We start from the raw sequence: 13,446 nt of genomic DNA on the forward strand, positions 1-13,446 counted from the left end.
GTTCCATCATTTGCTTTCTGTCATTGACCAGTTGGGTTCACTTCTTGGTTGTAAGAGTAACTGGAAAAAACATCTTTGAAGTAGAATAATGTTCTTATAAAATTTTTGTAAAGTTCCAGAAACTATAAAAAATTGGCTGGGGTCTGGATTGCAGGAGGATGTGAAATAACTGAAAAAACTTTCAACTCCTGTTTTGAAATTTACTCGATTTCAAGTTCATAGGGTCCTTTTAATCTTTCAGACAAATCTTCCCTCAAACAGAAACAGCAGATAAATGTGAGCCTGCAGCATTTTAACTTTTATGAGATTAGATCAATTGAATGCTGCTTCAGTACAGGATGTAATGAAGTATTACAGCTATGCTCTTCCCAGGAACTCCTTATTTTCTTTTTCTCCCCTGTCTTCAATTTGAAGCTTATTAGCTATTTTTTTCAGATCACAGCTCTGATTTTGAACAGTACAGCACCCACATGCTATCTCCTTCTCATGTTCCTGTATGTTTTTGTATCAACACCATAATCCTTAGGTTTCTGTAGATATTCAGCATTGTAATATACCTTATGCCTTTTAATGCCTTTGACAGTGTTTTTTAAGCTCTTACATAAAAGGTGATAGTTATTTATGTATCTTAGTGCCAGAATAAATTTCAAGTTATTCTGAAATTCTGGCATCAATTATTCAAAGGCACTGAAAAATTATTTCAGACTTAATTTATGGTGCATAAGGCTATTTAACCACCGAGGCTATTTTGCTGGGCAACGAGATAAACTGGATGTCTCAAAATCAAGTAGGAAGGTCTGCCTATAAGAAATATAGGTAGGAAACACTTCAGGGACATTCTGTAGCCTTTGCAGCATAGGACATCAGACTGGATGACAAAAACAGTCCTTTCTTGCTTTATGACCTACATAAGGTATTATGTTTTAAGAACTCTTGTTTTTCCCCTGGGAGGGACTACAAAGATCATGCTGAGCTGTGTAACAAGGGGAGATTGCAATCTGGTTACTGCTGCAGTTGTGTGTTCTGCTTTCAGAGGCTGGAAAGTCCTTGACGTGCAGCAGTCCTACGTACAGTTTCACTGTGGTTTCTACAGCTGATGAAGGATTGTCTTGAAATTTTCTGATGCGATACTAGAACATGCATGTTACTCATAATGAATATGATGCTATAGATGTGCTGGGACCTTTATAGCAGGAAAGGCTTATTCAGTGCGGGATGAAATGAAAATAATTTTTTAAAAGCTCCCCTCTTGAAAAGTTAATTGTAGTAGTGGTGGTGACATGTAGCACCAAGCGCAATCATTTTTATTTTCAGATGACTTTTGAAAGCTACGTAGGGATCCCTGCATTTTGTCGCTGCTGGTAAATTGTGGAAATGGTGAAGCAGTGATTATTCTGCATCCCTTTGTTGTTTCAGTCGAGGAGGGATTACAATTTGGAAGCAAGGGGAAAGCCTGAGTATCCCATGCTTTGTATTTTAGAAACTGGTACTTGTAAAATGCACATTAATACAGTATTACACAGTTAACCAGCAGGCAGTGAGTATGGAGAGGACTTTTGCACACCTGTTCTTCCTGGATTTATAGTAGAGAATTATTTTTTTTCTTTTATTAGTGAATAGGAAGACGGGAAGGGCATGTGTTGTACGTATGCAGAGTGTTTCAGCTGTGATGGAATGGGTTCAAGAGAGGGGTTAACTGGAGTGAAGGAAGCTAGCAGGACTTAGTAACATGGTGAAATCATGGCAATCCCTGGTTATCAGCATTTTATCAACAATATAACCTTAAGTATTCAGTTCATCACTGATTCATCACTTTAATGTTTATCGTGATCCTTTAATACCTTGGTTGATTAGATCTATAAGCTGCTGTAATACAAAGAACTTTGCCCAAGGCAAATTAGAAGAAAAATTAGAGGAGGAGGGAAAAAACCCCAACACTGATAAAAGGGTTAATTAAGCGAATTGGAAGGGAAGGTAATGTTTGCTTTGTTAAAAGTGGGGTAATTTTTATATTCTACATAATTTGAAAGTGGTATAGAACCAATAACTGACTTAAGTATTACTTGTGAGGAAGAAAGTAAAGTTCTAAATAATATATGTAAAGGAAGTAACTTACTAATGCAGTATGTTGTTAGTAAATTTAGGTTTGTTTTTGAGGCATTACTTGACATCACAATTTTAAAAGCTATTAAAAAGTGTGTAGTGATTAGCAACTATAACAGGGAAAAGAAGCTTTGTGGTCCTCCAGAGTTGGCTATGCTAAGGCACCCAGTTTATAATAGTTGCAGTCCTGCATAATCTTAGGTGGGGATTTAGCATATATCCACATGTACACTTAAAGGAAATATTTACTGAACTGAGTAATATGTGTTGATGTGGCGTATTGAACTAACAAAATACCTATGAATACAGATTTAATTCACTTTAAAATCTCTACCTGAAGAGTCATTGTAATGAGGCCAAAATGTTTAAAACAATCTTAATATTTAAAAATAAATTTTTAAAGTGTTTTCAAATTGGGCTAAATAATGCAAGGGTTTTTGTTAAATACGTAGATTTTCTGTATGCTTATTAACATGTAACAATGTTTATTAGGAATTCAGTGCTCTAATTGAAATTTAAGGAGAGCAATGTGGAGTAACTGGTCAGAATTCAAAACTGAGATTCATGATTTGGGAAAAGAGGTTGTTTTCCTTTAGCTTTGTTTTATTTCTTAACTTTTGGTCACTATGCCTGCCATTTGTATGTCAAGTCTAATTAAAAAAAAAAAAAAAAGTAACACACTTTTCTTTGTGATGAGCTGGTATAGTTTATTCCCATGGAAATGAATACACATTTCTCTGGTCTAAGTTCGATTGTACTTAGCTGACAGAAAATACCCAACTGGAATCATTACTTGTTCCATTTAAAAAAACCCAACCAGACAAACCCACATTTCTTTTAATATTTATTTACAGATCTGCAATTATGTTGGACCTGCAAAAGTAATCGTCCAGTTAGTTACTAATGGGAAATATGTCCACTTACATGCGCACAGCTTGGTGGGTAAATTTTGTGAAGATGGAGTATGCACGGTTAATGCAGGACCTAAAGATATGGTGGTAGGGTAAGTCTGTCAACTCATCTGTAAAGCTGGGCTAAAGGAGAAAGAATCAGCTATAAACACTGTAAGAACCAATAAAAAAATACTACTAAGTGGCAGCTAAGTGGAGCACTAGTCTTCACACTCTGATCCATGTTTTGCTTGTATCTTAAATATTAAAATAAATAGAGTTACTGTTTACCTTGGTAAAATTTGCCTTAAGCAAGCCAAATAGGCTTAAGCAAATAATTTTCTTTTGGAGTCTGTAGAGTTTCAGTCCCTTGGTGTGCAGTCCAAATTTGTGTTGAAAGCCCATTATTTAAAATATAAGTAGTTTCAATCAAAGAGAAGGAACTGTAAAATTCTGCAGAAAAGCTTTTGTTACCATTTTGATCAGTATTTTACTTTTGCTGAAGTCTGCCAATAGAGGTATAGTGAAAAGTGTTAGGAAAATAGGGTTAGTAAATTTGAAATTAATGCAAGACATGTATAAACATGAAAATACTAAATGAGTCAAACTTTTTAAGTTTAAAGCAGTAAGATTGTAGTGAAATTGTAGTTGGTCTGTTCTGGTTTAATTTAAAAGAATTAATTGTTTATATCAGTAAATGGAGCTGAGGCTCCTGTCGACGTTTTCAGGCTTAGATCAGGTTTCATGCTGGCTGTGAGTTTTATTTCTGTGATCTCAAGAATGTCTTTGTTGGTGAAGAAGATGAAGTTTAAAAAGCTGAGAAGGTTGGGAGAGAGAGATTCTTTTAAACTGTAACTTTTGATGTCCAAGCCCAGTGCACTAACTTTACGAAGCACAACAATTTAAATAGCTTTATTTGAAATGCTCCTTTTCATCTTGAAAAGTTTGGCTCATTTCCTAACCTGTCTTGTTTTTCATCAGATGTTTAGAAACAGCTTTCCTATCCTCAATTGACCCACATGAAAATTGAGTTATTGTCTTGTTTTCATACTTCTAGATCTAATTGATTTTTGAATGTGCCAGGAGATTTTTACAAAAGCAGATCTTGTATTATGGAAGTTTTGATTCAAATAGATACCTGAATCGTCTTGCTCAATGTCCAGTCTCTTGGTTAAAACATTTTCTTTGGAAAATGTTGCACTGTTTTTAGCTTAGCTTGCTCTCCAAATCATTTTGAGCAGATGGAGCTTATTCTGAGCAGTTGCTCTGCGTAACAGCCATATAGAATGACGTGTCATTGCCAAGATGGAACAAAGTGTGACAACCAGATTTTCAAGTGTTTTGTGAATTATTTCCACAGTGTAAGTCTGAAACCTAATAGATTACTATTTTTGCCAGGAGAAAATCCAATGCATTTGTACAATTGCTGCCATATGATGGTGCGCACTTTATGTATTTTGTAAGCTTGGCTATATTTTTCTTGCTGGAAAATTTGCCCTCAAGAATTAATAGTGCCTACATAAGCCTATAGAGTCCTTCCATTGGCTTCCTTGTGTGGCTGCCTCTGGCGAGAGACTGCCTGCTGCAGGTTTGGCATAAAGCATTAAGAAAGTATTTCCCCCGATCAAAATGCAACAGGTTTGCAAATCTTGGAATACTTCATGTCACAAAGAAGAAAGTGTTTGAAACTCTGGAAACACGCATGATAGATGCTTGCAAGAAAGGATACAACCCAGGACTCCTGGTGCATCCTGAACTTGGCTATCTGCAGGCAGAAGGATGTGGAGACAGACAACTAACTGGTATGTAGACATGATTTTAATAGGTCTTGTATTAAAAATAGGTTTATTTTCTGAAAACACAGATTCTTAGCCAGAAAAAGGCCGTGAGTAGGAAAACAACCTATGGCCATGTGGTTTAAGAGGTGGTGTGTTGCTGTCACGTTTTAGGGAATCTGAAAGAAAGAGTCTTTGCTGTGAATATGCACATGAGAACAGAGCAACTTCCTTTCATAGCTTCCTGTAGCCACCTCTGCATCTATATTTCATTGCTTTTATCCTGTTCAGTAAATGGATAAATAGAGTAATTTTGCATTATTGCTGCAAGACATGATATCCTTAAGTAGCTTAGGGACCTTCTTTGGAGAATACTGTTTCATTCAGTTGCATTTCACCCATATCCCTGTAAAACCAGTGGTCTCCGTTGCTTTCAGGCACTGTACAGAGGGGCCAGCCTTCTATTTATCACTCTTATACCAGGTGCTCAATGTCCTTAGTGGTGGCCTTTGTCCTTTTTGCAACCTTTATAAATTGAGAGCAGAAAATAGTAATTTTCTGCATGTCTTTTCATTATATACCATATCTTAAATAATATCTGATGCGCAAACTGCAAGATGACTGCAGTATATTGTGAATAGCTGCTTCTCTCTGCTTAAAAACAGAGAAGCCGATAGATACTAAATGAAATGGAAAACATTTCCTCGCTATTGGTGCCTTTTGATAGTAACATTTGGAAAATACTTTCTCTGTTTTGTTATGGATCCTCTACCCCTTGTGTTAATTCATCTGTCTACTTACCCGTTCCAGAACGAGAAAGAGAAATTATTCGTCAGGCAGCAGTACAGCAGACTAAAGAAATGGATCTCAGTGTGGTGCGTCTTATGTTCACGGCCTTTCTTCCTGACAGTAATGGTAGTTTCACACGGAAACTTGATCCTGTTATATCAGATGCAATATATGACAGCAGTAAGTATATTTGGGTTTAATTACCTTTCTAATAAGGGGCGAGCTTTTGTACATACAAAAATGATATGTAGATCTTGCTATACGTAGACTCATCCAGCCCTGCTGCTTCCAGTAACATATAGCCCATGGATAATTGGCCCTATGTCTATTCCAGTGCACATGGTGTCATTCTGGTTTTTAATGGATGGTGATATAAGCCGTAAAGGAAGATTTTATTTTGCTGTTAGCATGTTTAATCCTTGTATTATGAGGATTTTGTAAATTCTTAGTATATTCGTAAGAAGTGCTTGCATTTTGCAGTGTGTTCAGCTGCTTTGTATGACAAAGCCTTGTCACGCAAGATGTGAGGAAAAAATTACTTTGCTTCAGTCTTTGTTGAGAATTTGACACTTTTCAGTTTTGCTGGCCATCTGCTTGTCCTTGTTTTGTGAGACTAAGACAACCAGCCTTCTCAATCCATTTCCTTTAGACCTGTCAGTATTTTTTATATTTCTGTTATAACCCTCTATTCGTCTTTTTTTCTAAGTGAATCTTCTCACTTCATGTTTTCTCTTGTGCTTTTCGATTATACTTACTCATCTTACCTGAACCCTTTCTGCTGCCTGCATTTTCCTCCCTGTAGCTGTGGATTACCATGTTCTTGATAGTCGTTACGGAATGACTCAAATTACCTTTTTTTTTTTTTTTCTTTTCCTTTGCACAAGTCACGGCTATATCATCACTTTGTAAAGGACAAAGTCTAGGTGAAAAGATAGTAAGTGCAACTGTTCTAATATAGTGTGTTGCTTGCTATTAATTCGGGAATGTAGTGATGTAGCACAATCATTTTGCATATATTCACTGAGAGAACAGAAGTGAAGTCTGCTGTTATTATGGCACACATGACATACATTTTCTGGATGAGAAAACACAATCTTTTTATCTGGAGGCTGAGGTGAACTTACCAAGCAGTGTCTTTAAGAAATCTTGATTTTTCATTAGAAACAATTACAGGTTCCATTTGTTTTCATTACTCTGTCTCACACCTGAATAATGATAGAGGGTATTTGTAAAGCAGAGAGGAAGAGGACAAAGCATCAACAGAGCCATACGTATAAAACCTGTTGAAGTTACCCTATCCCTCTGAACCTGGCTATCAAAATATTGACTCCAACTAAGGAGATGAAATAGAAGGGAAATTTTGTATGCAGGTTTCTGCTGTTCTAAGTTGCTACATAGATGTCAGTTACTACTTTCTGAGCTCCCAAGGTGAATTCTTGGTTGTTAATTGCAAAAAATTTTTCTCAATTTTTGGTGTTTTCTAATACTCTTCATTGGCACCATTCAGGCCTCTTCCACAGACCAGACACAACTTGTGGTAGCATCGCTGCCTGTCACAGCTGCTTTTACTTGTCAGATGATAGTTCTGTCTTTGGGACCAATAGGTATCCATTGATGCCTCTGCTGAAAGCCATGAAGGTGGGCTTTTTTATCACAGTCCAGTATATTGGCCGAGGGCTGACAGTGCTTTCAAGTAAGCCACAGTGGAAAGCAAAGCCTTGCGTATTGCGTTGAAGTTCTGAGATACAGGGAACAGCTCTCGAGAATGTCAGGCTGTCAAGAAAGCAGGGAAGAAAAATTTTTATTCTTTTGTAATGCGCTCTTCTCATAAAGCTAGTACTAGTGCAGAGTGCTGGGTGCAGTTCACTGCTGTGCTACTTTAGTAATTGTGCTGAAATGGCCAGGGCCTTATTTTATCGTTCACGGTTCAGTCAAAGTTTAGAGGATGCAAGATTATGCCTTTCAGATGAAAAACTGTAGATTTCTTCATTTTTGAAAAAAACAAACACAAAAACTAGACAAATTTAGGCAGGTTGTATTGGAGGCTTGTCTTTCAATTGCATTTCTATGTGTTGTGCTTGGGTTTTTGTTGAAATCTAAAACCGTTATGAAGGTACTTTTGGGGGTTTTTTTACTCTTTTCTTTCAATAGAAGCTCCCAATGCCTCAAACTTAAAAATTGTAAGAATGGACAGAACAGCAGGATGCGTAACAGGAGGGGAGGAGATTTACCTTCTCTGTGACAAGGTGCAGAAAGGTAAGAGTCCAGAGTATTGTAAGGCACACCAGGGTGTTCACCTGGCGTATACATGAAGCCTGCTGTGCTGCCACAGTATTCTCCCACTGTGATAGTGCAGCAGGATTTGTAAGCACTCAGCCTTTCTGGAAGTCAGGCCAGCATTCCAGAAAATCCAGACAAAAAAATAAATCAAAATAGCCTGCTGCAAAGAAAATACAGCTTGTGTTGCCTCCACAAAGGACATGCTCTTCTCAGATTTCTGCCCTTGCCCATGTTCTGGGATTTTTGTGGGTGGTGGGTCCTGGGTGATGTTCGACTCTTATCAACTAACACCTGCTCAGAATTACTCTAAAGTTTCTGATTCATTATTAAGTTCCTGATTATAACGAGTAAGTATGGGCATTCTGTGTTAACCACCAATGGGAACTAAATGCATTCAGTACTGCTGCTAGTAACTTCATTTTTTTTATGTATATGCAAGTGGTAGAGATTACTTGGTGTAAACAGATACTTCTCACAGACTCATTTTGGTAATCTCTGCTCATGGCTATGACTGTGTCAGGATTGAGCCATGTGGATTTGGGTGCTCTTTTTTTGGATAGGAAGATAATGGTTAATGTGGTTGGTTGTAGTATTTGGGCTGAACTAAAAAGAAAAAAGATGGGAGTGTGGGAAATCCTTTGTAATTTTCATCTATAGGGAATACCTGAAACTCTCTGGTACAGATTGCGTGGTGGAGTGGGTGTCCCATTCTCACCTGTTTGGAATCAGTCCCTGCATATGTTGTCAAAATCATGCTGACATTTTCTATTAATACAGGCTGTCCTTTTCCACCTCTTTCTTGCAAATGTTCTTCTGCCACTTAGGAAAGAGAGAGGGCTCTGGAGGCTTTTAAAGGCTTTGGAAAAACTGTTTTCCATCGGTAGTGTATATACCCTCTGCTATCAGAAGGGCCGAGATGAAACATAACTTTTGTGCACAAAATAAATAAATAAATGTCTGACTCAGTGGAAGCCCTGAGGTGGGGTTTCCCCTCAGCCAGATCGGGGTTTCCCCTGACCTCATTGCTCTGAGAAATCTCCTGCCTGAAGGAGCTTGAGCTTGCAGGACAGCATGACTGGAAGTGGTGGTTCACAGTCTTGAGACTAGCAGGTGGTGGTGGATCAGAGGAAGCAGTTTGTCTGCTCCAAAAGCCTGTCTTGCATCAGTCACCCTAAGAGAGAGTAGGCTTTTTCTGTTTTCTTTCTTACCAGGGGTGGTGGGGAAGGAATATGCTAGTGTGCTATTTCCCAGCTTCTCCTGAAAATAAATAAATACAAAGAGAACAAATAAAAATTGTTCAGAGGAACAGAAGTCAAATCACATGTTTCTGGCCCATGCTGTGTCTGGGGGGTGTGGGATCACTGCTAACATGCCGCTCGCTCACATCACACCCTTGCCATCTCTCTGAGCTGCAGCTCTGAAGTGGCACGCTGCCAGCAGCAAGCGGAACTTGAACTGTGGCACTTCAGGTTTTGCTACGGTTTTTTGAACCGAAACTGTTGGAGGAGAGAGGGTGGTTTCTACGTTTCATGCTTCAAGTTCTCCCCTCCCTACATGTTTGTTCCAAATAAAGCTCCTCTGGAATGTTTTATAGCCCTAGAATAGGAAGAGGTAGCAAACCTAGTTCTCCTTTTACTGCTCAGTAAATAGCAGCTTCAGTGAAGTCATTAGAATTAGGCTGATCTAAAATTGATGTCAAGAACGGGTTATTTATGATGTTTTCATAAAATGGATAAAGATAATTGTCTGTTATGTACTGTTATCATCTAGCCAAAAAGTAACAGTGTTGATTTTTATCTGAAATAAACTTAGCCAAAGTTTAAACAAATGCACAAACATCCCAAAGTTGAAACAAATACACAAACATCCCAAAGAGTGTTTGTTTCACTCTTTGCAGATGATATTCAGATACGTTTCTATGAAGAGGATGAGAATGGTGGTATGTGGGAAGGCTTTGGAGACTTTTCTCCTACAGATGTACATAGACAGGTGAGTAACAGAGCATTTATAATTTGTTAATGATTTTTCTCATCTCTGTAAACTAGGACTATATTCCAATAAGTAAATTAGGTGAAAGCTTGTGTTCCATACTAATCTCTTCTCTTCTTGGTTACTTCTTAATAATAATACAGTCCTAACTGTTCTTTAGAGATGTACATTAGGTAACTAGGCAGGTTAGGAATACAGTGTGAGGAAACTGGGAGATAGACCCATTGCTTTAACATGCAGCACCAGTGTAAATTGGGATAGGATATACAAAAAGCTCATGGAGCTCCTGTGAACACACTGAGAAAGCCACCAAATAGATGCTGAATGATGAGGGGACAAACGGTGTGGTACTAACACACGTGATGCGGTGATACTTTGCATGGCAGTTGTGTCTTTCCCAGAAGGCTTTAGGACTCGAATTCAGAAGTGCAACTGAAAACTGAAATGGAAGTTTATTGTTGTGGCAGCTTTTGCTAAGAATTTTTGCCTCCCAAGCTGTTAGCCAGCTCCTACAAAATAACACAAATGTAAAAGCAAAGTTTTCAAAACCCATGCTCCATGATAGATGCAATTGTCATTGTTTCCTTCACAGTTTGCTATCGTGTTCAAAACACCCAAGTATCGAGATGTCAATATCACAAAGCCAGCATCTGTATTTGTACAACTGCGTCGGAAATCTGATCTGGAAACAAGTGAACCAAAGCCTTTTCTCTACTATCCAGAAATCAAAGGTAATTCATTAAACCTCTTCTATATATTGGAAACAGAAACTGTAGGGTCCCTAGGAATGTTTTTAATAAGATAGGACTTGTTGTATGAGGAATTTTTTTTGTAGTTGTTATTTCTAGAAAATAGAATATTTGCCTCCTGGTTCTATGCAGAGCTAATATGAAATGTGGTAGCTCTGTAATGGGTTTGTAGCGGTTTTTTGTTGGAGTGATAGGCAGTAAACCTGAGTATTTTCATAGTGAGGCTTACTCCCTGCAAGTTTCCTATATGCACATATGCCTGTCCATACAGTAGATGGCACTCTCTTCCTCTTGAGTTTCTGCAAAGCAATATACGAGGACTTTTTATTGTCGGCGCTTCCATATGAAACCTTAAACTAAAGACAGGTTCGTATCTGGTTGAAAAAGTACGTATTTTGCAGTTCTCCCCTTTTACCATCCCAGCTCACAATTTCACTGATGGTTTTTAAGTTTCCAGTTGCCTCTACTAGTTAAGTAAGCCCAAGAGACTTCTTGTGAGAGCAGGGAAAGTGCTGTTTCAGTCACTTGTGTTAAAATTGTAGTTGATTAGCAGAAGTAAATAGTTTGCATCAGGCCTGCTTCCTAAGTTGATAATGAAAAGAAGTTTTAAGTAGCAGATCTGGGCCCTTTAAAGTCTGCATTTGAAATGTTTGGTGTGAATGGCTGCAGCAGTCATGGTTTTAAATATCAACAGTGTTAATGATATGGAAATGCCTTGAGGCCCATTGAATTGGTGTTCCATTGTACTAAGACAATATTTCTGCTTAACGGTTTACTTGCCTGCAGGTTACGCTATTAAGTCCTAATCTTGCACGTTTTCAGTGCCTAACTTAGAGCTGTGTTAAATCAATACCCTGTCAAAATCTCTGGAATGTGTGTGCACCAGTGGTAGCGGACTAAGGACAGCTGAGGAGTGAGGGGGAGTGGTTGATGTCCAAGTGGATTTACCTAAGGCCTATTATAACAAAATATCAGGAAGCATGCATACAGAAAAACTTCCAGAGTTGCTAGAGGATTTTGTATTGGTAATCATTTCAAGAACATCTTGCACAAGTATTGTGGAAGGTGAAGCGTACAACTGCAGAGCAAAGTTGCCAGATTTGAAGCAGACTTATTTTATGTGCCTCTTACTGGAGTAAAATCAACTCAACGTTGTTATGTGCATTTTTGGATCCCTTACATGACCTAATCATGAAATCACCATTTATGGACTGCTTTTTTTCCCCGTGTTGCAAGTGTTAACACAAACTTAGACACGTGCATGTGGATTTGTTGTTTGTTTCTCTGCCTAGATTGCTCTCTAGAGTTTTCCCTCCCTGTCAGTGTGAGTATGCCTGGTGCGTGCATGCGTACATACTTCCAGATCATGTATGCCTGAAAATAATGCACTTGTACTTTTCAGTATACTGTTTGATGGGTTCAGCTATCTCATTTGGTGCACTGACTGATGTGCCTGTGCATGAAATTTCTTTTTGTCATATGGCTGTTGAAAACTATTAGATCGTTTGATGAATGAAGGATATTTTGTTATTTCCTCAGCAGTTCCACTGGATTTTAACCCTTGTACTGTTTGTATCCTTATTTTTGTAGATCTTTTCATGACATTTTCACTTTCCCCAGTCACTGGGATACATTTACATCTTTGTGTTTTGCTTTCCAGGGGGGCTATGCTATGGAATATTTAGACTTCTTTTCCTACTGTGGCTCAGCATGGTTTGACAGTATTATGTCCTGCCCGAAAATAAGCTATCTTTATTCTGGTGGCTTTCCTGATACTTTAAGTAAACCAATTCAAGCAAACATTGATTTCACTATTTCTTGCCATCCCTGCCCTTAAACAAAAGTTTAAAGGGCATTGCAGGTACTATGCACTGTTGGAAATCAAAGTGCCTTGTGGTTTGCTGACCCTTTGATAAGGATCCATTTCTGAAGCAGATTTGCTTGGTAGAAGAGCCTGTGCTTATATTCCCCAAAGACAAGTTTTCTTGAACCAGTCTGTGGTTTGGGGCACTGGTGCTGGTTTATGACTTGGCTTAGACATAGAAGAATTTTGGAACTGCTGATTTCTAGGGGTCTGAGTACCTGAGGCACTTTTGAAGGAAACTGAGCCCCCATCTCTGCACGTTTCCCTCCCAGTCTGAGCACAAGGCACCTGACATAACTGAAGAGGCCATGCAGGCCCGAGCAAAGCTGCTGGTCTGGCTGGGGACTTGGCACTAGCTTGTTTCTCACAGGAATTCTCACTGCTCCATTACATACAAAGTTGTTCTGTTATTTGGAGCTTGAAGAGAGTTGACTTTTCTACAGCACTCTGCATTTCCTTTATATAAAATAGTACACTGCAGTAATGCTTTCTGTATGCACATCCTGTTCTGTGTGTGGCCACCAGTAAGAGTGACTCCATATCCCATCTATTCCTTCTAACCCAGATAAGGAAGAAGTGCAAAGGAAACGACAGAAGCTCATGCCAAACTTCTCTGATGGCTATGGTGGAGGCAGTGGCGCAGGAGGCGGTGGCATGTATGGAGGGGGAGGTGGCGGTGCTGGCTCTGGTAAGGCAGCAGTTTTGGGGAAAGAGCGGAAGGGGGTCTACTTTGAGAGCAGGACAGATGTTTATTCTGATTTTTAAAACGTGGTGAGGATTTCATCTCTTTCTAGGTAGATAAGACCTGACTCACCTGTCTTTTTACCAGCGTTACTCATTTCAGTGAAGCATCTTGTTTTCTAAATATTTTGTCAGCTCCTTTGCCTTCCTACTTGGATATATCTGGTTTCTGGTGACTTTTTGTTTTGTTTTGCATTTCCTCCTTCCTTGAAGCTTTAAGTCAGGTATCCCCTTTCTAGTTGAGGGAGGCTGAGTCAGGAATCCAT

At 38.7% G+C, this 13,446-nt stretch overlaps 1 protein-coding gene across 2 annotated transcripts in view; it reads left to right on the forward strand.

Annotated features, from left to right (window-relative positions):
* Window positions 1-13,446, forward strand: part of NFKB1 (nuclear factor kappa B subunit 1) — a 59,598-nt gene that overhangs the window by 28,795 nt on the left and 17,357 nt on the right. For both annotated transcript variants that reach the window (XM_037380168.1, XM_037380177.1), the window contains exons 6-12: window positions 2,958-3,106; window positions 4,632-4,795; window positions 5,579-5,737; window positions 7,709-7,813; window positions 9,735-9,826; window positions 10,419-10,557; window positions 13,005-13,127. In XM_037380168.1, coding sequence (XP_037236065.1) covers window positions 2,958-3,106; window positions 4,632-4,795; window positions 5,579-5,737; window positions 7,709-7,813; window positions 9,735-9,826; window positions 10,419-10,557; window positions 13,005-13,127 — 931 coding nt within the window. The remainder of the gene's footprint in view (window positions 1-2,957; window positions 3,107-4,631; window positions 4,796-5,578; window positions 5,738-7,708; window positions 7,814-9,734; window positions 9,827-10,418; window positions 10,558-13,004; window positions 13,128-13,446) is intronic.

The sequence above is a fragment of the Falco rusticolus genome, chromosome 1 (genome assembly GCF_015220075.1).
Source record: "Falco rusticolus isolate bFalRus1 chromosome 1, bFalRus1.pri, whole genome shotgun sequence".
Classification (NCBI taxonomy): Eukaryota; Metazoa; Chordata; class Aves; order Falconiformes; family Falconidae; genus Falco; species Falco rusticolus.